This window comes from Scleropages formosus, chromosome 13 (assembly GCF_900964775.1).
Source record: "Scleropages formosus chromosome 13, fSclFor1.1, whole genome shotgun sequence".
Taxonomy (NCBI): domain Eukaryota; kingdom Metazoa; phylum Chordata; class Actinopteri; order Osteoglossiformes; family Osteoglossidae; genus Scleropages; species Scleropages formosus.
In genome coordinates, this window is record NC_041818.1 from 10,819,417 (window position 1) to 10,845,669 (window position 26,253).

Here is a 26,253-nt window from a genome sequence, read left to right on the forward strand (position 1 = left end):
TTGTGTCGTTGCCCATCAGGTTAATTGTGTTCCCGCTGCCGGTTGCTTCGGACCTCTGAAACGAACAGTCCTAACTGCTAACGGTCGGCTGGGCTGAAGGAGCGTGAAACGTTTCTCTACGGGAGGGTGATGGCAATGGAAAGCTCTTCCCGGTCGCCTATACTTCCCGTCATCGGTGTTGGATGTGGCATTGCGGCTAAGACGGCGGGCGGCGTCGTCGCTCTCCCTCCTCATCCGAGTCCGTATTCTTCGGTGTCCTGGCATCCCTCGCGGACCTCGTGGCCCGCGCTTCTCGGAATAGTCTTGGACCGAGCGAGCAGTCGCCGAACATCAACGGATGGGTGGTTGGGTCAGAATAATAGCGGAGAGCAGCGCGGAGCGTTTCTGGGAAACTTCCAGAGCGGCGAAATGTGAGGGCGAGTGGAATGTCCTGCATTAAAGGTAGCCAGTAGGTTGAGTGGAAACCGAGGTTGTGCGGGGGAGGTCCGTCAGTTAGACGCGAAAAGAAAAGACGTTACGTCTCGGTTTGGGGTCGGCGTGCCGAGCTGTTTGTCGTGGTTTTGTAGAGTTCCTCTTGGCCTGTGTGACTGCGTGTTAAATGTTCACGCTGGACTTTTTTCTGTTTATTTGGATGCCTGTCAGAACTCGGTCTTCTTGCAAACTCAAGACTGAGTCAAGACCGGCAACGTCTCTTCCTTCATACGTGTCCTGCGACAGCGAAGAATCGCGTTGTCGGTTTTCCCGCCGTATTTTCGATAAAGTCATTCGCCGGCACCCCAGTTCTGCCGTCGTATCGACGTTTCTATTTATTGTTGACGACGCAACCTTTGAGACCCCTAGTAGATCGAGGGATTGTGAACCCTTTCTCTGCTAAAAACACTCTGACGTCAGTATGGACTGCAAAGGAATAGAGCATCAAGTTTTTGCGTTGCGGTGATTGTCGCCCGCATCCGGATGAAGCGATGACTGCCGAATCGCCCGGCTGTTTCCCTTTGATACGTCGCGCTAAGCGGAGATTAGTCGCGAGCTGCGGCACGCGTGCGGCCGGCCGCGTTCCCGCCGCGGGCCGGGTGGCGGAAGCCTGCCGTCGAGCTCGGACCGGGAGCCGTACGCTACTCGGCCGCTCCGGCTGCATCGTAGCAGGGCCCGCGACTCGGAGGAATTATGCCTTCCTCGAAATCGTTCACGCCCTTAATGCAGCGATAAGAGGCTTTCAGGGTGACTCTTTTAGGGCCCAGGTTTGACTGCAGCTGCCTTTTATCTGTTAGATTATTGCAGCTTCAAAGGGTTGTATCGCTTTTCCTGTAGTTTTATTTTATTTTTCTGCTCAGTTCCTGCGGGTTTGGCCTGTGCCTGCTCTCTGGCGGGTGGGGGGTTCGAGTCCCGCTTGGGGTGCCTTGCAGCGGACTGGCGTCCCGTCCTGGGTGTGTCCTGTGTTGCCGGGTTAGGGTCCAGCTCACCGCAACCTCCCTCGGGACAAGTGACTTCAGCCTGTGTGTGTGTGTGTGTGTGTGTGTGAGAGAGAGAGAGAGTTCCTAAAGAATATGTTTATAGGTTTGTGTGTCTGCTGTCATGCAGGTAGAATAAACGGGTTAAAAAATATCAGACAAGACAGCCATTTACCTAAATTAATCTCTGTCCCCTAACCTTTGCCAAAGATGGAGATCTCTCCCCCCCCCCCCCCCCATCTGACATGCTCCTTCTCATTTTTGTGCTGCTATGGCCAGCATTTGTAAAAATCATTAATTTCTTAGATGGCATGCCAAGATTTATTTTGGGAATAGCTAATCCAGGATCAAGGGTTCACTTTTAATGGAGTTTTAGTTGTGCCACATGATGTACAAATGCGGTAGCGACGCATCCTCCGAGTCCAAAGCGAAAGCTTCGGATCAAGATTATCTGTCGCAAGTTGGAGCTTTTAGGGCGGCGGGGGCACAATAACGGGCCTCGCGCCGCCGCTCAACGGCTGCGTGTCATCGGGGCACCGCGAGCGGAAATCGCTCGCGGATCGGATCCGTAATGAGTCCCGCTCGCTCTTTGATAGGAAGTGGCCACGGAGTCAAACTTTCGCCTCCATTAAATTATGCGGAGTTCACTCTCGCTGTGCATGGCTAATGCGAATCTTCCACGGATTAAGTGCGCACAATGCACCCCTCTGTGGGTTGATGATACCATAGAAGTGTAATTACACACTGCCACAAGTCTTGTTGTTCTGCTCAGCGGTTCTGGATGCGCTAGCGTGTAGAGCGAAGAGGGGATGTGCGCCACGCTGCGCCGAGGTCCGGCGTCCAAGGAGCCCTGAGGGACGGCGCGCACGCGCCCTTTTACGTACGTTCTCTTGGATTTTCGTAAATAAAACGAATGGACCAGGTGTTGCGAGCATCGATCAAAGGTGAAGGCGGAAGTTAAACGGGAACTATCCTGCCCGTTCGTAACGTATAAATTGGTTTTTTGACCCCGGTGTTAAGCTGCACGAAATGTTCGACCTTCCAGGAAACGCGTTTCCGGTGCGCGGCGCGAACCTCGGCCCTTGTCGCGTCCGGAACCCTCACGGGAGCAAATTTATCTTGATGGTCCTCTAGGAAACGAGGCTTCCGTGTTTATGTCGACGGACGGCAAAGTGCTTCTGCTGCGGGGAAGGAGAGCCTCGAGCGAAGAAGAGGCGGCGCCATAGCTGAGTAGCAGTGCCACTTGTGGCTCCTTTCAGAATATCCGCAACTGTTTGGGGGGTCTGGTTGGTTATTGGGGGAGTGCCGTGGTGCAGAGGGTTTGTCCGGGTCCTGCTCTCCGGTGGGTCTGGGGTTCGAGTCCCGCTTGGGGTGCCTTGTGATGGACTGGCGTCCCGTCCTGGGTGCGTCCCCTCCCCCTCCATCCTTACGCCCTGTGTTGCTGGGTTAGGCTCTGGCTCGCCATGACCCCGTATGGGACAAGGGGTTTCGGTATGCTGAACCGTCAAGTAGGCTGACCTAAAAGTCTTCTGTAGACAATTTAAGATGTCCTCTGCTCAGGTTTCACTGTACCATAGTTTAAAATTTTACTTGTAACACTGGAGACCGTAGGGGCACATGCAGCTACCTGAGCGGTGTTTTTTGCAGTGAGGCTGGCATTGATTTACCCTTGTAACCTTGTACCTGAAGTTCAAATACTGGGAAGGTAAAGATCCAATAAGCCAATTGGACTTTGGATCTCAAAGACCTGGGAAGTAATCTTTTAATCCCTAATACGGGCTGCTAGGCGAGCGAGTCGTGGTAGTGCTAAGTCATTACAGCTTTGTCACAGTGTGCAAACAGGGAAGTTTATTTGACTTTGGAGGAGAACTTTTGGTATCTTTTGGTAGACCTTCATGCAGTTACTTGTGTGATGTACATTGGTTCGTGTGGTGGAATGCAACAGATTTACTCTGCTTAGAATTACGCATCTGCACCCAAGTCTTTCTGCTGACGTAATACACTCATTGCATTTTTCTGTGAGGTGTATGTTGCTTTGCGGAAGTGTTCGCTAAATGGAAAAATATGTAAATGTTTCAAAGAACCCAGAGCTGTTCTGCATTTAAAACGGCGCTGAGATGTCCCCAAGAACATCCTACGAAGGTGCAAAGGAGCAAGGTAGCCTGAATGAAGTTTCCCTCCTGGATGCTGGGGGAGGTGAAGGCACGGAAGACTCCGGCACACATAGATGACCGTTCGTAATCGCTGAGAGACGAGTCAAGGTGCTGTTCCCGAGTCTCCCTCGGTCCATCGTAAGAGCCGGTACTGACTGACTGACACCTTGTTGAACAGTGTACAAGGCGGAGATGACAACCCTGGAGTTGTTCGATGCAATGAGCTGTTAACTCTTTCAGTAGTTTATTCTTCTTTTCTAAGGGTGTAATAGTGTTGTACTTGCAGGTATTTATAGAAGTCTGTATTGGAAAGTTGAAACTTTTTTGATGTGCGAATGCAAACGACGATATATCCAACACCCCTTTGCACGACCGTTTCTTGAGCCGGTGTGACTGGCAGCTTTGGGGGAGGTCTGATTCGAGGACAGGAGGAGACCGTTGAGATTGTCCGTTCGGGACCCCCGGGTACCTCTTAACATCGCTCCAAACTAGAAGACTGTTGAATACGACAAAATTTCTGGCTCAAGGCATCTTCCGAACGAAAGGCACAAGTCTTATAAGTCTCGGGTAGAGTGGAGCAGACCTCGTACCAGCCCACAAAGAATTCGGTCTATCCTGGAACCGGCGAATAGTTTCTTTAACGTGTGCTGCCCGATCCGTCTTTCGGCTCACGAAGATGGAGAGTCTTGGTGCGGCAGCTTTACGCTCGTGTACATTTCGCGTATCGGTGTCGGCGTTGGCTGCCGGCCTGCGTTCCCCAGCGCGCGCACAATGGTGTTTTTCGCGCTCTCTTCACACGCGGCGTGTCGGTATTTTCCACGCGCGACGCGGCACCACCGCAGAGCGACGCTCTGAGAGAATGGCTTCGTAAATGTCGAGCGCGGTTGACATCCCAGAGCTTTCTGCACCGGTGTTTTGGGTTAAGCATTGACAGAATGAGCATTGCATCATCTCTTTTGTGCATCTTTTCAGTCACAGGAGGTCGTTTTAAATGGTCTACAGCATGTCGTAATTGATGGTCTCGCTTTGCAATATATTTTATGCTTTGTCACATGGCTCTTGGTACACGTCACTCCAAAAAATGTCAGATTTGTATTAATCCTGTTTCCTTTTTTTTCCCCCCTCTTTCTTTAGCCTGGGTGGGCTCTCTCGCCATGGGCATGATATTCTTCTGCTCCCCCGTGGTCAGCATGTTCACCGACCATTTTGGCTGCAGGAAAACAGCAGTTGGTGGCGCCCTGGTGGCTTTCGTTGGACTCTTGACAAGTTCCTTTGCAACGTAATTAATCTTTTCTTCATTGCTTCTCAGTGTGATCAGATCAGTACCGTTACCTGCCGCTACCGGCATCTACCGGGTTTCTGTACGAAAATTCAACGTTTGTCCTTTGCGGTAGACTATGGCTATTACCTGTTTATTAGACTACAAAAAAAAAGAATCAGACAAATTTGATGTAGAAGTGAAAATGAGATGTTTACAAATGTATCAAAGTCCACCTTTGAGCAGTAGGGTTAGTGGGTAGAAGTTTGATCGGTAAGCCTGCGTGCGAAACCGAGCTCGGGAAGTATACGATGTGGAAGTGACCAACTGAATGCTGTCCGTCTCCATGCCGTCGTTCTCCGCTCGGCTCGGTCGGAAGGTCTTTTTGCACACGGAGGATGAGAAGACCGCGGTGGCCTTTGTCTGGAGTAAGGAGATGTTAGCCATTACATGTTGTTCCAAGAAATGCAGTCCTCTGAGCCCCACAGATGGCTAAGAAGCAGCAGCAACAGCAGCTGCAGGGTTTCCTCTAACTGATTTTAAGGATGCTGTGCCATTGCAGAGCAAATGCACCACAAAAGGTGGCTGGCAGTTGAGCTTTTCGCATCAGCGTCTTGATTTCTTCTGGGTTAATCGCGCAAAGCGTCATGTTGCGGTTCCCAGTTCCATGTCGTGACCACCCGTTTCTTGGAGCTCATTGTGAGCGGTGTCAGCAGGAACTTGCTGATCCGTTTGTCTCGAGGAGACCCTTTTGGCCAGTTTTGCGGACCAGTTGTCGAGGACTCGCACAAGTTTCAGAATGCGTTCATGGAGAATTGAGACTGCAGATCAGGATGTTTCTTGGACATCGTAAGTTTGCCTGCCATCCAGCTGATGAGCGAAACCTGTTGCGTCATAAATCTGTGCAGACACACTAATGTGGGCTGTGGATTTTTTTTCCTATTCTGCATAGATGCTTAAGAATCTAAATGCAGTTTAGCTCGTATAATTGAAGTGTGTTGTTTTTGGAGACTATAGGTGAGCGCATATGGATATTGGTGCATACCCCTCTCAGGTTACAGAAAAAACCTCAGATCCAGTGCAATTATGTGGACTGTTTGCCTTGTCTAGGTTTAACTATGTAACGACCTCCTTTGTAATCTTTTTGTGCCTCTTTTTAAATGCTTGGGGCGAAGAAGAACTTCAAATAAGGCTCGAATAGTTTGTAGCGAGAACTGGCGAACGGGTAGCTTGGTAGAAATTGGGTTTGAATTGCCAGGAATTGCTCTTCTGAAATTGCTCTCTCTTCTTGCCGCAGGTCCCTGGGCTTGCGCTACTTCACCTATGGGATCCTTTTTGGTTGCGGTGCCTCGTTCGCCTTCCAGCCCTCGCTAGTCATCCTGGGCCACTACTTCAGGCGTAAGCTGGGCCTGGCCAACGGCATGGTAACGGCAGGCAGCAGCTTATTCTCCATGGGCCTGCCCGTCTTGCTGAAGAAGGCTGTGGGACCCCTAGGCCTTCAACGCACATTCCAGATCCTCAGCACCTTCATGTTCATCCAGGCTTTGTTGGCACTCACGTTCCGCCCGCTGCTACCCAGCGGCGCCCGCGCCCGGGCGCCCGAGACGGTGTCCCCGGACTCGCCGGGCAACCTCTGGCAGAGGAGCCTCGTCCAGATAAGGAAGTACTTCAACCTGAGAGTGTTTCACATCACCACATACAGAGTGTGGGCCTTTGGGGTAGCTACTGCAGTGCTGGGATACTTTGTACCATACATTCACCTGGTGAGTCTGTGCTCTCCTCCCAGTTAAAGCCTCGAGTGATATGCTGAGCTGTATTGCTACACTATATATAATATATGTGTGTGGGTAGAGACATACACAACCCAAGTATTTACCCATTTATACAGCTGGCTAGTATTACTGGAGCAGAGGGCAAGTACCTTGCTCAAGGGTTCTACAGCCAGAGATTGAACCTGCGAGCTTTGGCTCCATAGGCAATAGCTCCAACCACTACGCTACCAGCTGCCCCCTACTTACCTATCTTTTCTACCTACCTTACTTACTGTCTTACCTGTTGTTTCACAGGAACCAGGTACTGCTGTAAAATGGGTATATATGCTCACTGTGGGTTTCTAGGGAGGGAGGAAAAGCTGTGGGTTGACTTGCGGTTGTGATCACAGTCTCGTGCCAATGGTTTGTTTACATACAGCACAAAAATTGGAAGCGTGCTGCTGGAAGGTGTTTCTCGATGTATGGCGAATCGTCCCAGCTGTTTTCTTTACCTCTGTAAGAAAACATTAAGGGGAAAAGGGAGTTTGTATGAAGCGGGACCCGTGAAGTCCGACCTTGACATCCCCATCGCTGTTCTGTTTTTTCAGGCCTCGGACCAGACGTAAACAAAACCCCGGCTTTTGTTAAACATGTGACCGAGTTATTAAGTCCGAGGCGTGGTGCAGAGTGAAATGCCGATAGGATCAAACGCCACAGGAAGAGCCACGCTCAATGTACACTCAAAACATCGGCCCCTTGCGGCCATTTATGTAACTTGCCCAGTCGCGCCTCTCAAAGAAGAGAAAATATTTGACTTGAGTTGTAACCTTTGTGCCAGGAAATGGCTCGGAGCATATGGCCCAGTTCTGGGTTCCCGGCGTTTGAGCGGGAGTGGAGGAAAAGCCCTTCGAGCTGTAGCTTTCCGCTTCCCGCGGGTTCCTCGTGGTCGTCTTTGCCATACCTTCAAGTTAAGCGAGATGACCGTAAGGCCGCTGATCAAAAGGAGTAGCGCTCGCTTAACTGGAACGTTGGAACGTTCACTCGCCTCTCTGGAAGTTGCTTAACCTGACAGTTGCTCAGAGCCCATTTGTCTTGTCTGGCAGATAAAATTCGTGAAGGAGCAGTTTGGAGAGACCCAGAAGGAGTGGATCCTGCTCGTCTGCATCGGGGCGTCCTCTGGAGTAGGTCGTCTGATCTTCGGGAAAGTTGGTGACCTCGTTCCTGGAGTTAAGAAGATTTACATGCAGGTAGGAGCGATGCAACACTATTTAACACCGTTCTGTTTGGTGTTTCGGTGTTGAAGTGAGTTCTAAACAGTTACGGTAGATGTCCGTTGAGTTCCTTCAAATGACATCTGAAGGTAGCATGGTGGTTAGAGCTGACAACTTGAAGACCCAGGTTTGAATCCCACCAACTGCTGTAATACCTTTTGAGCATGGTACTTACCTAGAATTAATGCAGTGAAAATTACCCTGCTGTTGAAATGGGTAAGAAGCTTAACATTTTGATTCGCTTTACATAAAGGCATCAGCTGTGTAAATAGATGTAAAGTGTGAATCTGGCTGATGGGATTTGGTGGAAGGAAATGGTTATCCTTGGCTACTCTGATGGATCGTGCTGCCGATTGCAAATTTACTCTATTGGCCGCGTGCTCATAATGTAAATTTAATTTCTTCTGCGACGTTACCGGTGTGGAATACTGTGACCTACCGTCTTCGATCCTTTGCACAACGCGAGTCTGCGTGGCAGCAGTACGGCTAGATTTCGATCCTTGCAAGATGCGAGGTAGACGTGTTGCTACAGAACCACGATATGTCTGACTGGAGTGTGATTCTCTCCATTACAAAGCCCTGCCGTAGTCAGCCCTTCGGGTTTCGTTTCAGCTTTGATGTGAAGTGGCTCTAGCAGCGGCATCGCATGAAGGGTCCCCTCAGCAGAGGCTTTTGTCTGGAACCACAAGGGTTTAGTCTCCACAGTCCGGGTCCCAGGAGGCAATTAAATGTTTTTCGTAAGACTGCCTGACTGCGAAGAACAAACATCAGATGTGTGCAAGCAGGTCTAGGCATGGTGAGGCCTTGCAGCCATGTGGATCTGCGGTCTTTGGCGTAATCAAGGAAGGAAAGGCTTGGTCCTGGTTGGGGACGAAGCCCTGCCCCTTCGACTGGCTTCAGGGCCTGTCTGGTTTCAGCCTGATCCGACAACTGCTTAACCATGACCGCGATTGTTCGTGCTGCTTGACGTTGTCCATCGTAGTTTCAAGTGGTTGATGCCGTGCTTTCTTGTTTTCGGTGGTATTTTCCCCCAGTTTATTCCACATAGTGTAGTATCTGGAAGGCAGCAGGTAATGCAGCAGTTATGACCATGAACCTTCAAGTTCAAGTCCCAGAAAGGACTCTACCCCTAGGAAAGATACTTAACCTCAACTGGATCAAAGAAATATCCAGCTGTATAAATGAATGAATGAATGTGCATCCTACCCCATCAATAGCGATGGTAATGTCTTTTATGTCTCCCAAGGTAGCCTCCTTCATGGTGCTGGGCCTGATGTCCATGATGGTCCCGCAGTGCCGCGTGTTCGAGGCTCTCGTGGCTGTGTGCGTATTCCTGGGCCTTTGCGATGGCTGCTTCATCACCATCATGGCTCCCATTGCCTTCGAGCTGGTGGGGCCCATGCAGGCCTCCCAAGCCATCGGCTACCTCCTGGGGCTCATGGCGGTGCCCATGACTGCTGGGCCACCAATTGCAGGTGTGCGAGCCAGTCCCCACCTCTTCTTTGTTCTAATATGAATTTTATATATAATAGAACATTTTTAGCTGTATGTACCGTGATTTCTAAAATGACAAAAAGAATGGGTCAGAGTACTTCTGCCCGTGGTTTTGCCCAGTTCTCCATAAATCAGTTTCTTTAAAGGAGTTGCAATAGATACCTTTACGAATAACAGCTGTATAGAGCAGAAAGTAAAGGAGGTAAAATAAGTGCATATGAAGAATAAGCGTGTGCACATTGTCAACGGGCACCAAAGCTTGCAGTGGGAAATGAATTTCTGTTCAGAAACTTTGGAGTCTGACCCCTCAGGGACTCCTTACACGAGCCATGCGGTAATCTAACGGTGAACCCACAAGCTGTTTATAAGGTGTGAATAATGTGCGGCATGCAGGTTTTCTTCCGACATAATTTTCTCACATGACTGAAGTTGTTAGCTTTTCATAGATGTAGTAGGATCAAGTTGTTCGTAAACTGAGCCTCGTGTCAGTGACAGTAATGCAATAGGATAAACGTGTCAGAGCACAAGCACATCGGATATTTAACGAAATGCCCAATGAAAACTTTTTTTTTTATATATATATATATAAATTCCCCGTACATCAGATTTCTTTATGAGAACAGCATAAGCTCTGGTCAGGTGCGAGTTTAGAGGAGGACCATGACACATTCTTCTCGTTTCATCCAAAGCAAATGTCAGGTGTTGTGCTGTTCTGGCGAAGGTGAATCAGGTGAAGAACGTCACTCTCCTTTGCATTTCTCCCTGAGCCAAAGTCCAGCCTGGTGCCAAACATTAAGCCCTCAAATACTGCAAGCGCTTATTTTGCAGGTCTGCATTCTTAACTTTTAATTATAGATGAGTGCAAAATGCTGAAATTGGGAATTCGCCGTGTCATCCATGGGGCAAAACTCCAACGTGGCGGATGTTATCCCGACGAACGGCGCAACCAGAAACATTTCAAGCGGACGTTCGGTTCTTGCAGAAGGGACGACGTTGCGTCCGAGTTTGAGCAAAATCCAGATGTTCGAGCCTGAGCTGGTTGCGGGATACCGTACTGTAGGATTCCGTCGGTGTGGCGTGACGGTCGGCTGGATTTGGCACTTAATGGCTGCGCTGGAGCGATGCTGAGGCCGCTGTGATGTTGAGAGCGCTGCGAGGCTGAACCTGCGGATACTTGCTCCAAGTTTGATTGACCTCTGCCGAGGACACCGGTCAAGCCTTCTTAGTGCACCTTTGATATTCAGGAGGCTTTTACTCCTGAGCTGCTACAACGGTAGGTTCGTGTGGGATGCTAAAGAGGTGGGCGTTTCTTGATCGACCCCATCGTTTGAGGACCGGATCTAGGGCCGGTTTCCTTGTTTGACCCCTCAACCGGCCGCATCGCGCGCCTGAATTAAGTCCCAAGTCCGGCGGCCAGGTACACCGTGTCTCCGCGCGGGGACAGGGAGCGCAGCAGTTCTGGCAGCTCTAAGATCCGCGAGTCCAGCATTGATCGCCACCGCCGCAAAATAAACAGTGCGGTCTGCGTGCCTTCCGAAGTGAATATTTGACCTTGCGCAAGATAAATAATTATAGCAATGACGACTTTGTACGTCTGACGTAGGGCCAGGTGAACGCTGTCGAGCCACGAGGACCACTTGGGTGGTTTTCGCGGTACGTTGCCGCCTTCGGCACTGCGTTCGGGTTGCGAGCGCACATAGAACGTGCAAACTCGGCACACCCTGAGCCGGGTTCAAACCTGCGCTTAACCGGCAGCTCGGGCTCTGAGGTATGAGTGTGCTTTCTGACTAATGTTCAGAATGTCTGTTATATAGAATCCCTCCCCCCCCAAAATGTAGTTTTAACTAACTTCTTCTGAGAGTCTGTTAAACTTATATAAGGTGCCCCGTTACCACACGTGGGGTCCCATAGCAGCACCATGTGTTCTTCCTCAGCTTTGATCAGCCCTGAATCTCCCTTTTCTGCAACACTACTCAAATTGCTGTTTTGCATATGAATTAGTCTTTTTTTTTTTAATTTATTTATTTATTTATTTATTTATTTGCAGATGCATGGAAACTAGCGTGAACCAGGGAAACTTCTGATGCCCTTTGGAATTAATACACAAAAACAGTGCTGAGAATATTACCAGATTTCCTCACGAGCAATAGTTTGCGTAACCGCTGGTCCTGTTGACTTAATTTCAAAACTTTGGACAAACGAATGAAAGTCGCCCGCTGTGTATACAGTCTCGCTGGATCTGGACACATTGTCTGTTACAGGGCTCCTACGTGACTACTATAAGAATTACCATGTGGCGTTCTACCTAGCGGGGGTCCCGCCCATGGTGGGTGGCCTGGTGCTCTTCTTCGTCCCCCTCATCCACCAACGGATGCAGAGATCCAAGGAGGCGACGGCGCCGGACCCCAGCGTCGACAAGATGCTGCCCCTGTCCAGTGGCTGTATCAATGGGGACATGCTGCCTGGCTTCACCGACGTGGAGACGCACATCTGAGCTGCTCGTCTCTGGGAGGTGGGTCCTTCCGATCGACCGCAATTTTTAGCTGAGAGAATTTCGCCGCAAAACACCAAGTAAAAGCCAGTATGGCGGGGCTCTAATGGACGGATGCGAGACGCAAGACCTCTGCAGCAAACGGAACTTTTCCTTCCCCCCTTAGGGATTCCGCTCACCAGCAGCGCTGCGGCATCTCGCTAACCCCTCCGTGAGGTGTTGAGGCGGTCCTCCTCTGTCTTGCGCCGACACCCTCGCGTCCCCTTCTCTTCAGGAAGACCCCCGGCGCGTTGACCTACACCCAGACAACGCGGTTTTCCACTTGACGCCACCGTCCCTCATTAGACGTGATATAACTGAAGAGCTGTAGCTCTATTCTAACCTCGCAAGGTGTTGGTAGAGGCAGCCGGGTTCCGTGTAAACGTGGATGCCCAGGTTCACTCTCGCATCAGTAAAGGTCCGCTTCTTCTTCAGATACTTTAAATCCTTAGATCTGCCGTCGTGGAGTCGTTTTCCTTTCCTTGCGCGTGAGAGTGAGGTTCTCTATGAGCTGCAGTCACTTTAAGGCATAAATATGAACAAAAAAAAAGGACACTTTGGGAATGCTTCCAGTGCAGTGCACCTCTAAATGATTCGGTTGGCTTTTCCGATGACAATCAAAGTTCGGTCACGCGGTTCGAACGGTCGCAACTGTTCACGTTCCTGATTTTCCTCTAGTAGGGCATTGCTGTAGTTAACACCGAGAACATATTTGCATTTCTTTTGAAATTCACTGTGTCGTGACATGCAGAAACCTGGTAGTTAATTGTTTAACCGAATGGATATTTTTTACATGAACGTGTGTGGAGTAAAAACGTCTTGATTTGTCAAGATTTAGAATTTCCTCATAAATTTGTTCTAAAATGTCGCATTAGTATCCTGAACCTCGTACTTTTACCGCCCTGGGCGTATGTGTTCGCATGTATTGTGAATGGATACATATATTAACATGTATGTGTTCATGTACAGATGAAATCTTTACAGGGCAGCAACAGCGCTACCCTACGAGAGCCCTAGCGGGAACCCCTCAATCCCCAATGATGGAGATCCCCAGCTCTTAACATCGCTCCGATGGTGGCTCCTGTAAAAAGCATCTCGCACTTTCCCTCGAATCCTGGGTCAGAGCAGAAACCCAGCGCCTCCTCTGAGCGGGCATTAGTTAACGTACCATGGGTGGTGACACAAGGAGGGAAAACTGACTGAACCGTTGCTGGCTTTGCGCTCCACGAGAAGCAAGACGAGTTCCATGTTCCTGCCACAGCTTTGTGTGTTGGAACGTGTTGACGTTGAAGTCCATGAGTATTGCGTTGTGGAATCTGGCTCAGGAAATATGAATCGGGTGGGGGGGATTAAAATCGAGTGTTTTCTGGTCTTTGACAAATGAGTTGGCAATAGATGGTAAGCTGCTACGGTAGAGGCGAAACGGATGCGATCTCGGCCTCGGACAGACGTGCTTTGGGCAGAACGGCCGCGAACACGAGGAGCAGGAGGACACCGGTCGTTGCTCGTGTCGAGACGGATGGGTTGTTTCTCGGTACCCAAGGAGCACGTATCATTTGCTTCCTGAAAGGATTCGTGTTTGTTAAAGACGGACGTCTCGAGTTGGGGAATCGAGAACAAATCCATGGGTATTCAAAGTTGTGACGAGGGAGGACTCGCCCTGGAAGCGGCAAGAAAAGGGTGCAAGAAGCAGAATTCCAAAAGGACGATTTATTTTTGTTTTTCAGTTGAGCCGCGCGGCGAGTTCATGAATTCATGCTGTGCGGTTTCGATTGGGCGGCGGGGGGGACCCTTTTAATCAAGGTACACGTGGGCAGGGTTGCTTGACGGGGGCTTGTCGTAATGAACGCTTGTAATGACCGCTCGAGCTTTTGCTCTCGGAACTGCGTGGTTCAAGTGAAAAACGGCCTTTCTGCACCGAGCGTCCTCTCGCGGGTTCTCCCGTCTGCCGAGAGAAATGGGTCAGCGGTCTCTAGCGCTGCTTGCGGGGGACACGCCAGCGTGCCCGCGGAGTGCGGACTGTTGCCGGACGATGGCGGGGCTACTAGACGGCGTGTTCCGCCGGCCCACGACGCACCGCTCTCCTGCGCGAGACCTCCGACCGCCTGTCGAGTGCCGTCAATCAGTGCCATTTCTTTAATTTATACGAGTGTTTTCTAGAATAACTAGCATGACAATCTTTTTAATCTTTCTGAAGATGTCTCTTGTGTGCGCGTGTCTGTGCGTGAGGGTGTCGCTCTTGTTCTGCTGGCCCCTTACCTGTAGAAGTACTGCTCTGTTAATACATAATTCTCTTTGCCTTATTTTTGGGCATTAGGGTCCCCTCCCTCCCCTACAGGCAGGTGAAGCGCTTCTTTGGTTCAACACAGACCACGATTATAAAGCTGTTCGTTCCCCCCCCCCCCATCAGATGTCATTCACATTAGTTTTATTTCTTCTCCTTTTCAACATTTAGCTTTTTTGCATTTATATCTCGTCTCTTTTCCCTCTTCCCGCATTACCAGCTGTAGACGATGCCGTATCGGCTAATTTACACTAAAACGTATTTGTATTTTTTTTTGTCCTCCCCCCCCCCCTCATATAAGTGCTTCTTTGATTCCGTTAGTCTAATTGTTGGTAACATAACGTCGTTCAGGGACGCAGATATGTGATGAGTAAGGAAGTCCAAGAGAACGCGGGACGCCCCGGTGTACAGAAAGCATGACGACATACCTCAGTAATCTCTCCGATGAAATGAACGTGTTAGATGGCATAACTTGAGCCAGTGGCACATAAGGGGCATTTCACCTTTTCCCTCTGCTGTCAGTCACATCCATTCCGGTGGTACAATTTGACTTCTACCTTCATTCTAGCATCAGCCTAACAGGAACAACTCAATTTCAGTTTGTTTACAAGTGGAGATCCCTGCTCTTTCCTAAGCGCCTCGTCGAATCTCCAAGGTGATGCGGTAAGTGGGACCGAGTAGCCGCCGTCGGGGCCGGTAGCTGCCGCGTTCCTCCGCCGGTTTCTTTGGACGCGATAAGATGAGGAGGCGCGATCGGGAATCCCTCGGGAGCCGCGTTCAGAAGGGCCGACGTCAGTTTTTTTTTTTCCCTCTCTCTTCTCTTCCCTCCCCCTTCCAGAAGCTTCCGGACGCAAGTCTGCGAAGATCAAACGCGCGGCGCGTCGAAAAGTGACGCGTTAGCAGTCGCTGAAATATTTAAGACTGCCGCGCTCAGTCACGCGGGAGAAAAAGACGGCTTTACGGCCGCTCTTCAGTTTTCCACGTTTCAGTGGAAGAGATGCATCTCTAAGTTTAGTAGATGGCTCAGCGAGACATCAGAGGTCGGCGCCAAGACGGTCCCGCTTGTTGCGCGGTTTTCCTCCGCAGCCCCGGTTAATCTACGTGTAAAGGAAAACGTCTGGACCGGTTTCGTTGCAGATGAGAAGAAAACGTTGAGGAAATTGACTTTGAGCGAGGAAATATCTTAAATTGTGAGATGAAAAATGGATGAAACAAAAAAGTGGAGCAACATTAAATATTACAAAATATCCATCTTCCACTTTTGTATCCCCCCCCCCTTTTTCCTTTTCATGTTCCTTTTTACTTGCAAAGTATTAGTATTAATCGAGCGTTGGTATTTTTCACGGAGCAGGGACGGCAGGCGGGGTTTAGCCCGGCTCGGGAGCGCCGTGGCCGGTTTACCTGCGGCGCTCCGAGGGTGCGATCTGCGGACGGGCCTTGGGAAGCGTACTTGCTCTCCAAGCGGGGCTCGCGCTCAAAAGCCGGACCCTCGAGGGTGTTTGTATGCGCCGGGTGTAAAAGGCCGCTCGCTCTCTGTGATCCTGGGCCAAATGGCAAGCTACGTTACGGCCTCCGCGACCGGTGCGTCTCCGACCGCCTTGTTGGTATTCATGTCGGCGAGTTGACGATCCCACGTTTTCGGTGCTTCGGTTTCGCGTGTGTTGGGTTGTTTTTGTTTTGTTTTTTTGTTCCATCTCCTGCTCTTTCCGTCAAGCCAGAACCTGCTGGAGCGTGTGGAGAATGTTGAACTTTTCCCTCGTACCGTCGAGCGCAAAGCGAACTAAATGGACCGAAGCTTATTTGGACCGAAATGAAAACACCTCAGCTTATGTGCCGAACAAATACTGTATAGTTTGCTGGATTTTTAAACAATTTTTAATAAGTCCTTTTTAGGCAGTTGTATTAAGGTGTAACATTTTACCGTGTAGGACACCGGATACTTGGGAATCTATTAATCAAATCTTGTTTATTACACAGTCAATACAAATAATTAAGGACAAGATGCATGTGGAATAATGAATTGCAGAAAGTAATTTCATCGTTTTTTTTTCATTTTTACTGTGTGTGTGTATATATACACATTTGTTGAGTTAAAAAATTATATTAATTTACCTCAATATAGAGCAGCAAAGCATTGCATTCTAAATAAGTTAATTTCCCATGGAGGCTGAGAGAAATAGCGTATTTAAGTAGCAGTTCTGAGTAAATATTGACAAATGCTCTGTAGGGACAAAGTCCAAGAAATGCATTAAGAATCTGAGAGTTAGTTGCATTTATTTTGACTTTTTTTTTTTTTTTTTTTTTGGGGGACAGCAGTTGTTAAAGGATAACATTTAATTGCTGTTATTTGAAGAAGTAAGTTCAAGTTGCATACACTTAGTGTCACTTTCTTCTTTTGTAAACATGTTCCTGCCGGGCTACAATCCCCTCGAATGTTGAAATGCAATTTTGAAAGGCTGGCGGGAGTTTTTTCTGCAAAACACTGTATAATGATGATAATAATAATAATCATGATGATGATGATGATGATAATGAGTGGACAATTAAAAACAATGACTTGTAAAGCTGCTAGACATGTAATTTTGTTAACCTGAAAAGAGAAGATTTTGGATCTTCTGTAACGCAGAATGGTAATTGTTTTATGTTTTTCTATAAAATAATAAAACCAAAATAGATGTGTAATGCTGTGCAGAGTTATTACTTTGATTGTAATGAAGGATGATTGTTCCTTTGGGTGAGTGTGTTATTCCTAGGATGTGCAATAAATAAACAGGCATATACTGTACGCTACCGGAAAGGCTCACCAGCGTTTACCACGTCTGATTGGTAAGTGTGTATGAAGCGGAAACCGGAGACCCGTCCTGTGTGGCAGTGAACGGATGAAGGGAACGAGTGGTCCGCGGAGGTGGGGGTGGCCCCAGTGTTCTGCCATTGTTCCAGCCTGGCCTACTTGACTGTGTTGAAAACAAGCACGCCGTCTCGAGTGACCCAGAAACGGAGGGGGGCCCCTCTATTACGCCGTGCGTTTCCCTCGGATCCATTTAGAGCGGTGTCGGCCTCAGTTGCCGGGGAGGTCGGGGGTAAAGGCATTTGCAGGACTTACGGGTGATGAATGGGGAGCGGACCTGTCCCGGGTCACCTGTGCCTATTGGTGGAACTCGTGTTCAGCGTCTACATCGCTGACCTCATACCGGCCAGGCATGCCAGGCACTGGCATGAAGCTTCCGGCACAATACACCAACGCTTCTATTTGTTAGTTTTTTTTTTTTTTTTTTTTTTTTTTAAAATTTGTGTTAAAATGTTAAAAGGAGCCAGACCCTGCGCTTAAACGTTATTGCAAAGGTTCTGAGAGCTAAACTTGGCACGAAGAGAGAAGGATCTGCTTTTCCACATCATGCCGATAGCTGGCGGCAAAGCGCACGGAGACGATCGAAGGAGAAGATGACCGTGGGGCTGCCTTCAGTCGCTTCGCCTCCGCAGCGATGACGGAGAGCGTCGGGGAGCGATAAGATGAATGCTGCGCTGCGGTGGCCTTGTGTCCCATCCACGGTGCACCCCGCTTCGCACGTTGCGGTTCCAGTGTAAGTACGGCGGTCATGAGCCGGATGAGCAATTAATGATGATGGGTGGAAGCGTCGCAGCATTTCATTTCATGCCTTTTGCTATAAGAAATCAGTTTGCTATATGTTATAACAAAATGTGGCCGATGGACAGACGGGGGAGCATCAATCTGTGCTGTGTAGCTTTTTGATTGCGACTTCGTGAAAGTGACAGTAGTTACGAACAAATCAAGTTACGGTTAACGTTACGACGGTCCGAAAATGCGGAAAATCCCTTTGGGACTTCAATTTTGTTTTATGTAAAATGGTCACAAGATACAGGCTGAATTTACCAGCTCGAGCATCTACTAATACTGTTACCATTACGCCGAGCAAGACTGGAGGTTCAAACGAAGAGTTCGTAGAGCAGAAGTTACGCAACAGAAAACGGCATCGCTCTGAGGTTGTCGTATCTGCCCTCCGTGACCTTAGGAGACGTACGAGTACTCGTGAGATGACGACGAGATTAAACCGTTTCCACCTAAGTAAAAGGCTGCTTTGCTATATTCTCTCTCTGGTCAGATGTTGAAGACCTAGGCCACGTCCTTCAAGACACAGTATGTGCTACTTACCTGCCTTTAATTGCTCGACAAGTCTTATTAATCTCAGGGCAAAGGCTCTTCTTTAATACCACCGGTGCTGCAATATAGACCGTAATCTTTCATAATTGGTCTTACCACCAGGGTTCCTCTCATCGTGCCATGTGACTCTGGGAAGACTGGTCTCCCCCACAGGCTTTGATCCCTCTGCCCTCTCCTTAAAGCTTCTGACCGTATGAGCAGCAAGCGCTGGGCTCGGTTCCCCCACCACCGAGTCCCTCGTGCTGCTTTTTTTTTTTTTTTTTTGGTTCAGAAATCCTTTGTATGGACCCAACATGATCAAAGTCGCTGGTGGAAAACAGTAATGTTAAATCCCGCTGGATCTTTTAAATTCTGATTGTAATCCCTTCAGAGCGCCTTGACTTGTTCTCTGCAGACAGCTCTTTGGTCTTTGCTTTTCTTACCAGCCATTAATTTGACCTACATACAACATGGCATTAAAGTCCCTGATGTTCCCATGAATCGGGCTCTGTGATTAAAAAGGATTTCATTTCCCAGCGCTGCCAGACGCTGCCGCACAATGGAGTGTTAGTCCAAAACCGATTCATACATTCGTGTCATAGCTCATCAAGCTGTAACTCATCTTTTGTTTTTGCACGGTGTATTTGGGGAGAGAAAGGTCGACGCTTTGACCCAGTAGAAATGAACATGACCCATTTAGCCCGTTTTATGATTTCCAAAGAAATTGCATAAAGCTACAAGGAGCACTTCTCATGATTTAAAGTAAGCGGAGCTTCACTGAACGTACTCGGTCGTTGCAGTGCGCCGTGAAAGGATATTCGCTTAATGATGGCGCGCAATATGGTCTATGGGACTTAATCCTGTCAATCACTGCGGAAAAAAAGCTTCTCGATACTGCAGGAATGATATTAAACTCTTAAAGCTCTCATAGATGTTTAAACAATGTTGCATGAATGATCATGAGGTACAATCTAAGTTCCTAACAGTAGCTAAAAATTAACAGGCTGCTAAAAAATGTTTATTTTATGGAAAATTGCAGCTCACAAACTGGCGTTCCGCCCGGGGTGTTCCCTTCCTCGCCTTTGCACCCGGTGCTTCTGTGATAGGCTCCGCTTCACCATGACCCTGTTCAGGGCAAGCGGTTGCTGAAATAGTATGGATGGACATTGCAGGTCATTGATTGCACTTGGGAGTCGAAAAATACCCATATTTTGGGTTTTAATCTTTTTTGTTTACCTGATAGGATTTTCATTTTTCATGTTTCCCATTTTGTTTCATTTCTTTTTTGCTCCTGTTATATTTGTGAATGGTATTAATCAGACATTGATTGATTTGGATAATTTTAGATTTCAGGTAAAATATAATCCACACCCCCAATCGGTGCATCACGCTTTTTTACTCCCAGGACCAGAAATGTCACTTTTAACATCTCTGAGACTTTCACAGCATTGTTCCTTCATTTCTGCGTAAGCAGAATTCCATAGCAAGAGCTTCAAAATTATTTCACTTTTCTGAGCTGAACCGTGGTTAAATCAGGGCCGAGCACTTAGTCACGGAAAACTGGCGTCACTTTTGCTGTCAATATATAATTCTGAATATTATACAGCTGGAAACTGAAAGATCAGTACAGACCAGTATTATTCTTAGTGTGTCATACATTATATGTACATTTAATCTCATGGCCAACATTAACTACAGTAACCGTTGTTCTCGTCATCCCCAATCACTTTAATCAGTCTCTTTATAAATCTTTCAGCACTGCTCGCATATCCTTGTGGGTTAAAGTTTTGAGGTTTTTCAATCCGTGACTGATGAAGGGATAGTGCAATATCTCACAGACACAAGGATTTCTCCAAAACCGCAGCGTAAGCAAAACGCTGAGTTCCAGGTGAGACTTGACACTCAGCTGAGACAAGGGAGGGAACTGAAGAGAGACTCCCAGACCTCAGTTTAATGTTCATTTTAAGTGTTGTTTGTGAATGTCACTGAACTGGCTTTCATGTGAAAACATCCTCCTCTAGTGGAGAAAACATGGGATTGACTGTTAGCTGTGAAGTTCTTGTGAACAACACTACCCATCCCTTATCAATAACCCCTTGTCCAGTGTGGGGTACCAGTCGTCTGGAGCTTAGCGGGACCCAAGATAGGGTACGCCTTATGCAGGACTCTAGCTGATCACCGGGCAGAAACACAAACACACAAAATAGGCAGTTTTGTCACTAATTCCTTTGAAACACATGTCTTTTGGACTGAAAAGGCCTGCAAACACAGGAAAAACACGCATACGCGCTGAGTGAGTTTCAAATCCCTGTTTGCTGTGAGGAACCAGCACTACCCACTGCACCACCAGGCTGCCCCTTCCATATTAGCTTCCATTCATATTTCTACAGGCTTAAATAACACTGAACATATACACTCCCAAACCTTTACTAGGTACACCTGGTGGTTTACACATAAAGCTCACCCCCCCCACAACCATGACACCAAGACCAAGCGGTCCAGTCACTGTTACAAAGTATGTTTGAATGGACAGGATGTGTGATCAAGTGACCTTGAAGATGACAGGATTGTTGGTGCCAGCTGTGGGTTTTAGTATTTGGGGGGGAGGAACCTGGGTTTTCTGTAAATTATATAGTCAAAAGTCTGTAGAGAAAGGCACGACAAACAAAATCCTCTCTGGTTCTTTTGTGCTCGTGCTTCGGTACAAAAGTCTTATTTATGAAAGATGTCACAAGGAATGTCAAGAGTCGTAAAGGCAGCACAACTGAATGACTCAAGTGGAAAACTTTGTGTTGTCTGTCAAATCTAACTTCCTGTTCATTCTGCTCATTTGTGAGATCGGAAATTGGCATAAGCATCATGAATCCGTTAACCCATCCTGCCTGGGATCAACTGTAGAGGCTGGTGGTGGAAGTATAATGATGTGGGGAATCTTGTTCTTGACACACATAAAGAAAGTACTTAAAGCTATGAATGTTTACTTGTTGGGCTGTTGGTGTGGAAGTGTAATTGAGTTGAGTCCATCCCATAGCCACCTTCTTCAGTGCATTTCTGCCAGGTGCAAGCGCAGGGAGAAAAATGTGAACCCCACACCCACTGAGCAGCTACAGAGCTGTGAGGCAGTAGCTTTACTTGTGTCCCGCTGCAGCTGTACCATATCTTCTGAAAATACATTTCTTTATATATTTATACTGTTATAAAATGTTTTTGTCAATTTTCGGGCAAGTATATAGCTCTCAAGTATGACATCTGTTCTGTTGCCAGTTTTTTTCCTGATAATCAGGCCGCTGACAGCGAGGAGAAGCTCATTCATGATGAAATGCCCAACCAGCTGTCAGAAACCCCATCATCACTGAAATCTGCACAGTCTGCCAGTTCGGCTTTGTTCGCAGCATAGCAAACCTTTTGCAGACGGAGCATTATGGACAATTTGTATATTTAAAAGAAAAAAAAAAAAATGTTACCAACGCAAGCATGACATTCAGGGACTCAATAAAAATGTTGCAATTATTTGGCAGCTTGAAATGAGATTGAATTTCATTCATTGACTCATACATTGAGCACATATTAAGATTTACTGATGATGTGTGACAGCTAATACAGTGGTAAAACTCTCTATTACAATGTGTATTTACCAGGGATGGTTATTGGACATTGGAATCAAATGATTGCTCCTCAGATCTGTCACATGTAATTATAGAAACACTATTTTTCCATCTCAAACTATTTGAATTATTTTGAAATAATGGGTGCTAGGGCCTGATGAGTCAGAAATGGTGATGATGGTGGTTTGACACAATCTGCAAAGGAACATGCGGGAATTAATTGTATAATTAAAATACTTTCATTGTTTTATTTTTGCTTCTGAGTTGATTTAATGTGTAAAATGCCTCTCAAACTAAATATTCATGTAATGGATGGATCTAGAGTTGCACTGTCAAAGTTAATAAAGTGAATCCTATCTTCTCTCTTTTCTTATTTTGCCTGTTGTACACCACTGGTTAAAACTACTGCAAACAGAGAATGCAATGGTTTAAAAATGTAAAAAAAAATTTTTCTGCCATACTCACAAAAGTACACGTTTGGGTAATTTGCAAGGATGCGGAAGCGCAGCAGCATAGTCACCCTGGAAAGCCGCAGTCCCAGCAAAACCAGAATATCCACAAACGACAAACGGCAAAATAAGTTCTGAAGCAATGCTGGGATAACCTTGCAAAGACCTTATTTATGAAGAGAATTAAATCCAGGTACAGTACAGTACAGTAATTGGCCTGCGGGAAACGGTCGGATGTCATACAGCAAATTGGCCACTAGAGGACGAAAGAAGCAGTTTTGTTTTTTTTTTTTTTTCTTTTTGTTCCCCCGACACACACAGGCGCCGCCATTTCCAAGAAGCAGTGTAACGGGAAGAAGTGATTCATTCATCTTTCATTCACAGCCTTTTCACGTTTTTGTGCTCGAAGCGACTATAAAAAGCATAAAATGGGTGGGGGGGGGGGGGGGGGGAGCTGTTGATTCCTTTATTTTAAAAGCATGCCTTTGTCCGCGTTTTACTTATTCACTTAGACGCTTTTCTCCAAAGCGACGTAGCTACATCTCATAGAAAATACAATGTGTGCATTACATTTATTTATTTAGCAGACACTTTTATGTTAATTACAGTAGCAGAAAGAGACTTGGATGCAGACGCGTCATTCTACAGTCCAGTTAGTTGGTCGCCACCATATATGAACCATCATCACACAAGTAGCTGCATGAAACTTTATGTGTTATCCTGCGATCTGTAAACACAAAGTGATTAAAGACAAACGTGTTACGGGTCCGTCAGCGTACGGTACAGCAGTGCGCGATGTTACGGGGCCGTCATTTGAGCGAGGGTCTCAAAGGCGCGTTTCGTTCCCGTCCGTCGGCCTTAGAGCTCGTTGCTGTTGACCAGAGGCTACAAATAAGAGTCTGTTTTTAGGAAATTTTTAGATGTGACCCATAGAGAAGCGTTAAGGCTGAGTTTAACCACAGGTATTGTTAGAGCGTCTGCCTTTGGACCCGAAGGTCGCAGGTTTGACTCCCATGACCCCCGTAGTACTTTTGAGCTGGGCACTTACCGTAAATTACTCGAATAAAGTTACCCAGCTGTATAAACGGGTAAATATTTGTAGGTGGCTTAACGTCGTAACTCACTTTGGAGGAAAGTGTCAATTAAATGTAAACTCGCGCTCGATCGTATTGACCGTGTAACTTTTCCATGACGGAAAGCGAAAACGATGTCAGCTGTAGCTAGCTGCACAGTTTTTTTTCAGAATCAAGGCCTCGGGCTCCAGACTTTGAGGACAGTTGATACGTGAAGCGTTTCTCATTCTTCTTGACCTCCGCCACCTTTTCGGGTTTCCGCAGGTAAAGCACGCCTTGGTTCCGTGACGAGGCTGAGCACGAACGCGGTAAACGCCGTCGTGCTGTTCAGGGACGGCGCCGTGGCGGACGAAGACGCGGCAGCGGGCCTCCCGCCGCTCTACGCGCTTAGAGCTCATGTCAGCGGCGGCGTCTGCGGCTCCGCTTCCCCCCGTTTGGTCCGGACACACGCCGCCGCTGGCTCTCAAAACTGGCTTCCTTGTTAATAACCGGCGGTTGACCAAGGTCCTCCTACGCTTTCTCGAGTCATAAACGCACGACAGAGCGACTCCTCCGAGAAACTTTCCCAGCCCTTGGTTCAGAGTTCTCGTAAAGCTGTCCCTGGCCTTTATTTTAGCACAATAATCACCAGCGACCAAATACAAAACCCACCGTTAACCATCGCCCCGCAGCGCTCGGAGCCGAAGGTACGCATGCTTGCTTCCGGGCTCTTCCGTTCTGCTCAAGAACTGGCCTCCTTGCCCTTGCAAAGTCACTCCGAAATGAGTCTCCCAGGAGAGACGCTGTAGATTCCCCGAATAAAGAGAAGGTCACTTCTTAAAATAGAAACGCATCGATTCCAGCCATCGCGCACCGACAACCTGTAATGGGCAAGTGCTCAAACACACATGCAAACGCCCCGCAACCGCTTCGCTTGGGGTAGTGGGTTGTGTTCCTACCTTGGGACCTTGAAGGTTGTGGGTTCAAACTCCCCTCCTCTTGTAGTACCCTTGAGTAAGTGACTTACCTTAAATTACTCCAATGGGAATCCCTCACCTCTACAAATGGATAATTGCTGCATGCTTTGGGGGGAAATGTCAGATAAAGGTAAATGCCTTTGTGGGTGGTACTGGTAGAATAAAAACCTTCTTCCTGAAGAAGCAGATATCCGACGTTGCTTCAGGAATCTTACCGAGAAAATACAGTTGTTGGCGACCGACAAACGCTAATAACTTCACGCTACATATTCATACCAAAGTAAATGTATTCGGATCAAGTACAAAACAAGGGAAAATGCTCTTTAGAATAAGAATGTTGAGAATCGCTTGGGTCGAACTCCGCGCTTCTAGCCAGTGTGGTCAGAATGGAAAATCTTCACTAGCAGGTTAACCTCACTCTCTTATGGCATCTGGAAGCCATCATTACTCTGCGGTTGCCTGGCAACTTATTTCTTAAAAATCTAAACTGAGGCGAACTGTGGCGGCTTTAACCCACACATATATACGAACAATTTAACTAATTTGTTGATTTTTCCCCCAAAAATGACACTGGAAAGTATTACTTTTGTGGAAGTAATAATAGCTTAATCTGATGACGCTTGTTTTTTTTTTTTTTAATCGGTTAGCGGAAGCTTTTATCCAAAATCCACAAAGTACCATTTTTAACCATTTATACAGCTTGATGTACTATTTCTGCAGCAGTTCAGCTTCCGGAACCCGCTCAAGACCGTCGGAGCGGTGCTGCTCCAGGGATCTCAGCTGGTTACCATGAGGCATCTACCAAAACCTGCTGCTCCATATAACGACAACGGGCGCGCCTCCTACTCAAAGCCCTTCACGTGGTCTTGTGGGAAGTAATCTTCTCACTCACTACTGGTGTGTAGTACCTATCTGGGTGATGTTCTGCAAAGGTCACCTCTACCTTTCACTTGCTGATTTACACCTACAGCAGCAATTGGTCACCCCTGACTTGGCAGCACATCCCTTCTCGTAAAACAAACAATATCTTATGGGTTGACGGTCAACAATGTCATTCCCGACTTGGTCACATCTGCACGGTTTGAAATGTGAGCTGGAAGCAGGTATAGATGTTTTGCAGCAGTGTCCTTTCCATGTCTCAAAGGCCCGAGAACTCGGTTCTGACAGAAATACTAATGGCTCTTCTGCAGTAGGGAGGTGTGGTGGCGCAGCTGGTTTGGCTGGGTCCTACTGTCTGGTGGGTCTGGGGTTCAAGCCCTGCAACGGACTGGTGTCCCATCCTGGTTGTGTCCCCTCCCCCTCCAGCCTTCTGCCCTGTGTTGCTGGGTTAGGTTCTGGCTCCCCATGTGGGACAAGCGGTTTCAATCAACGTGTGTGTGTGTGTGTGTGTGTCTGCGTCCGTGTCCGTGTCCTCTGTAGCAGAAGATTGTGTGCTGTTGTGCTGAAGAACCTGTCGTATGACATGTGTGGCCTTTCTGTTGAAGGCACCTGAAAAAAACCCCTTAGTTGTGATTTAATAGAAAAATGTATGTTGATTCTATCCAGCTGTATAAATGGATAAATAACTGTAACCCTACCCTCGTAAGTCACTCTGGGGAAAAAAGTGTCGGCTAAATTAATAAATATAAATGTCAACGTAAACGAACGGAAGTGGTCAAAATCAATTTTGAGGATCTCTAATGCAGCCCTAGAACATTTACTCGAATCCCGTCAGCAACCCTGAATTAATGTAAACACTAGGTAAATAAAGCCTTATTTTAATTTTTATTTAGGAAAACCAGCCTCATTTTCTGAGAATAACCCCAACATAATGAATGTCATT

At 47.6% G+C, this 26,253-nt stretch overlaps 1 protein-coding gene across 1 annotated transcript in view; it reads left to right on the plus strand.

Annotated features, from left to right (window-relative positions):
• slc16a2 (solute carrier family 16 member 2) overlaps positions 1 to 14,493 on the plus strand; it is a 32,387-nt gene extending 17,894 nt beyond the window's left edge. Inside the window, exons 2-7 of the mRNA XM_029257524.1 lie at positions 4,736 to 4,880; positions 6,157 to 6,622; positions 7,714 to 7,857; positions 9,128 to 9,356; positions 11,637 to 11,887; positions 12,033 to 14,493. Coding sequence (XP_029113357.1) covers positions 4,736 to 4,880; positions 6,157 to 6,622; positions 7,714 to 7,857; positions 9,128 to 9,356; positions 11,637 to 11,869 — 1,217 coding nt within the window. The 3' untranslated portion in view covers positions 11,870 to 11,887; positions 12,033 to 14,493. The remainder of the gene's footprint in view (positions 1 to 4,735; positions 4,881 to 6,156; positions 6,623 to 7,713; positions 7,858 to 9,127; positions 9,357 to 11,636; positions 11,888 to 12,032) is intronic.
• The last annotated feature ends 11,760 nt before the right edge of the window (positions 14,494 to 26,253 follow it).